Source organism: Arachis hypogaea, chromosome 12, assembly GCF_003086295.3.
Source record: "Arachis hypogaea cultivar Tifrunner chromosome 12, arahy.Tifrunner.gnm2.J5K5, whole genome shotgun sequence".
Classification (NCBI taxonomy): Eukaryota; Viridiplantae; Streptophyta; class Magnoliopsida; order Fabales; family Fabaceae; genus Arachis; species Arachis hypogaea.
This window is the reverse complement of record NC_092047.1, coordinates 109,735,634-109,739,524: the sequence shown is the minus strand read 5'-3', so window position 1 is coordinate 109,739,524 and position 3,891 is coordinate 109,735,634. Positions and strand designations below refer to the sequence as shown.

Sequence of the window (3,891 nt, the reverse complement as noted above, 5' to 3'; positions counted from 1 at the left end):
AATATTGATCTTTTATTTAGATCAGACAAAAAAGTAATTTTCTAGTTAGAGCAACAAATCAATAATTAAATTCCTCCTACACAAAATCCCCGGGATTATTGATTTCATATTCAAATTTGGATATGAAAGTGAAAATTCTCATCAACCAACTATCCTGGGCTATATTCATTTTAAATTCTAATGTAAACACACATTAATTATTCATGATGGTGAAGCCAGCCTATAAACAAAACCTGCATCATTTGATTGTATAACAAAATGAGACAATACTGATTATACTAATGCATTTTTTTAACTCCAACCAAGTACACAAATCAATTAAATCTATTAGAATCGACAAGACCAATGCAATGCCTGTATCTAGACATAATTGAATTGGCACAACATTTTCTATGCTACATATTGGAATCATGTATAGAACATATAGCACATGATCAAGCAACTAATCTGAAACTAAACTAAAGCATGGGGATAAACATAGAGAGACAACAGCAATGTTGGCAAATTGTTCCTTACAAACAAAGCAATTTGCTTTGCGATAAAGTTAACAAAGGAACAATGGAGATAGAATTTAAACCATAGAGTCAATTAATTACTAGATGGAGGTGGGGAAGTCATGATTAATAATAATACCCACAATTGAAGTGACATACTAATAATAAAAACGGCGGAATCTACCCAACTAGTCAAGAAAACATATGGGTATGATCCATTGATAATCCTAAATTAAATTACACAAACAATTACATAAATTGCAGTAGTAAGTTCTGAAGCACCTTCAAGAAGTGATGCTAGTTTAGCATCTCCAAAGCGAGACGGACACGAGGTCTTTTCGCTGCCAGCATAGAACAAGAGAGGAATGATTTCGATCCACTTGAAATCCCCGCACGGGCGCACGCTGCACCAGACATTCTGCTTGAGCTTCTGTGAAGTTACTGAATGTGAACGATGAGAATCCTGATTGAGCAAAGAGGTTCCTCCAATGAGGTAGCTTTTCTTGTGAATGATAATGGTGGTGACCCACGATTACTTTTCTAATAGATGGTTGGATGAAGTGCTTCTCAATCTTTTGGAGGACATCTAGGTTCACATTCACAGCATCAAGCGACTCGAGCAAGGCCGAGTAATATTGAAGAACATGGACTACCTTGGTTGGAAGAGGCACATCGTTTCGGTCACAATTCCTGCCCAAAGTAACCACCACTTTTGGCCTAAGCTGCTTGACAAAGTGAAGGACCGATGGAACCAGCGATGGATGATGAGTGAAACAAGAAAGTGGCATATTTACAGCAACTGCCTCGTTATCGAAGAATTGACCGGCCAGGGGAAAGGACGGAGAGCTCAATGATTCGATGTTCAAGATATGGAGCTCAAATGATAAGTTGATGTCTTTTGCATATTGACTTAAATTCTCTCTTGTAAAACTGAGCTCAACCTCATCGCAGGTTGAGGGCGATACCACGGCAGTAACTCTAAGAGAAGATGCACCGCTATTTCTCAAGGCAAGCTCTTGCATAAAAGAAGACCACTGCACTCCAAACCCAATATCGAAGTCAATAATGTGAATTCGATCGAACCTTTCTACAGCTTCGATGAGGGCTTGATTAGAGGTGAAGTTTGCAAACTGGAGAACCGGTGATATCTCTGAAAATGATTTATAAGCTCCAACTTTGAATATGAAACTGATAGGTGAGAAAGCCGTTAAATTGGAGATGTTTGAATGGGGCAGTAGTTGCAATGCCTCCTTCATGTAGAGAGCAGCCCTTTGAAAAGGCTTGCCGATCGGGGAGAGCTGGTGATTGAGCCGCGCCAATATCCCTTGCGCAAGAACCGGATTACCAGCTTCTATCAGCTCAGCAGTCTTGTAAAGCTGGTCAAACATAGCCTGCTGAAGCTGGTTGCTCGCCTCGTCTCCGGCAGAACTCACCTTCTGCTGCTGACTATGATGAGGAAACAAAGGAAGCTGGGCCTGCTGCTGCCTCCTAGCAAATTGCTCCTGCCCCGAATCCAAAAGGGGTAATCTCGGCACCTGATAATTGTGACCGACGGCTGCATCGGAAAGAGGGCGCTTCGCTGGTTGCTGAGAGTAAACAACATGTTGCTCTTGCATTTGGGGGTATGTCAATGGCACAAAGAATGAAGGATTCTCTGAAAACTGAACTTGATTATGATTCATCATAAACTGAGGGTTGATAACCTGAGGCTTCTCATCCACAATTCCAAACACAGGCTGCTGAGAGCCAAACACACCTGCAGCTGGAGATGTGGAGGCTAACATAGGATTGTTACCGGATGAAAACATGGGTTCAGCAACCCCACCGGTCTTTGCAACGTGACCATCCGTATTCTCGGCCCCAAGGAATGGGAAAGCAGGATAATTCCCTGGCACAGAAGGGTCCATAATCAAGCCTCCTTGATCCACAACACCAAACCCTCCCGAACTGAAATCAACATTGTGAGAGCCAGTTTGCAAGAGCTTGGTCAAACCAGCAGAAGGGTCCTCAACATCACCCATGATTAACCTCAGAATGGACTGATCTTGACCCTCCCAGTCATCCATCATTCTTGTACCGCCACATTTCTCCATGGATCCTTCTGGAGGAGGAGGAAGAGGGTTCTCTGAGGTTAGTGCTGCAGCAGAGGCTGAGCAGCCACCACCACCACCACCAGCAGCACTACCTTTGCTTGTGCTGTTGTTGCTGCTACCAAGAGAAGAGGACATTGTGCAGGAGGATGAAGGAGGGCTTTGGCTTCTTCTTGAGTCAAGAACAGATGTGGGCTCAGTGCAGCCCACATAGCCTTTGTTCTCTTCTTCTTCTTCTTCCTCCCGTCTCCTCCACTTTTCTTCTTCTTCTTGTGGTGGTGGTGGTGGCTGATGGATACTATGATTATTAACAAGTTGCTGTTGATGCTGAAGCAGTGAGAACAGATCTGTCGCAGAACAATAAGAAGAAGAGAAATCCAACACTCCCTTCCCTTGAAATTCCTCAGAAGGAAAGGGCATCGCCTTCATTTAAGAAAGCTACCAACAACAACAACAGCACCAACAAGAACCCACAAAACCACCCACACGAAAGACTCCAGCTTTTTTCAAAGTTTGAACCTTTTGCCTCCACAACCACACCCACAAAAGAGAACGCAGCAATGGGGCTTGATTTTACAAATCCACAACCAAGGCTTAGAAATTAAGCTGATTTCGAAGCTGAGACATACAGGGAAAAAATGAGTTATCTTTTTTGGATTTGAAAAAGAAAGCTCTAAATTTTTTGTGGGATGTTCCCAAATTGTTGATGTAAACAATAAAACAAACACATGGTGTTCAAAACAAAATTATATTTAAAAATCAAAAGAAAGAAAAACAAAAATGAAAAACATGGGCACCTCTAAAGCTTGTTGTTTTGTTGTTGTTGTTGTTGTTGTTGTTGATTGTGTGGGTTGTTATTGAGCTCCAAACAGTTCCAGTGATGGGTGAAAGCCATGAATGTGATTCTATTCTCCTTTTCTTTTTTCTGTGTGGCAAACACTCTTTGTTGTTGCTTGTGTTTTTCTGGGATGGGATGCGTGCAGCGTATAAGAGTGGTAAAGTGCTCTCTCTCCCTCTCTCTCTCTCTCTCTCTCTTCACACTGTTTCTACTTTTTTTCTTTTTTTTTTTTTTCTTGGGATATATATAATAAAATGTTAGTAATATTATTTAATTTTTGTTTTTATTTTCTAATTTGTGTAAGCTTGTCTGCATACGTAGTTTTCCCCTCTGCCTGGTAGGGTTGCTTGCTGTCACTATCAGTGCATTTTCCACACTCTCACATGTGGCGCGTGTGTTCAAATCCCATTATTCATATCTCTCTCTCTCTCTCTCGTTCCTTCAACCTAGCCCGATTTTCAAGGGTTAC

The 3,891-nt window shown here is 41.7% G+C and overlaps 1 protein-coding gene across 1 annotated transcript; it reads right to left on the bottom strand.

Annotated features, from left to right (window-relative positions):
- Window positions 1-495: 495 nt before the first annotated feature.
- LOC112728192 (scarecrow-like protein 6) lies at window positions 496-3,680 on the bottom strand. The gene is made up of 2 exons (XM_025778237.3): window positions 3,382-3,680; window positions 496-3,202 (listed from the first exon to the last, which is right to left on the bottom strand). Exon 2 carries the CDS (start codon window positions 3,011-3,013, stop codon window positions 797-799), a length of 2,217 nt encoding a protein of 738 aa, XP_025634022.1. The 5' UTR covers window positions 3,014-3,202; window positions 3,382-3,680; the 3' UTR covers window positions 496-796.
- Window positions 3,681-3,891: the final 211 nt, after the last annotated feature.

Excerpts from the sequence above, each read along its gene's own strand:
- LOC112728192 (XM_025778237.3), bottom strand. The coding sequence starts at position 3,013 with ATGAAGGCGATGCCCTTTCCTTCTGAGGAATTTCAAGGGAAGGGAGTG.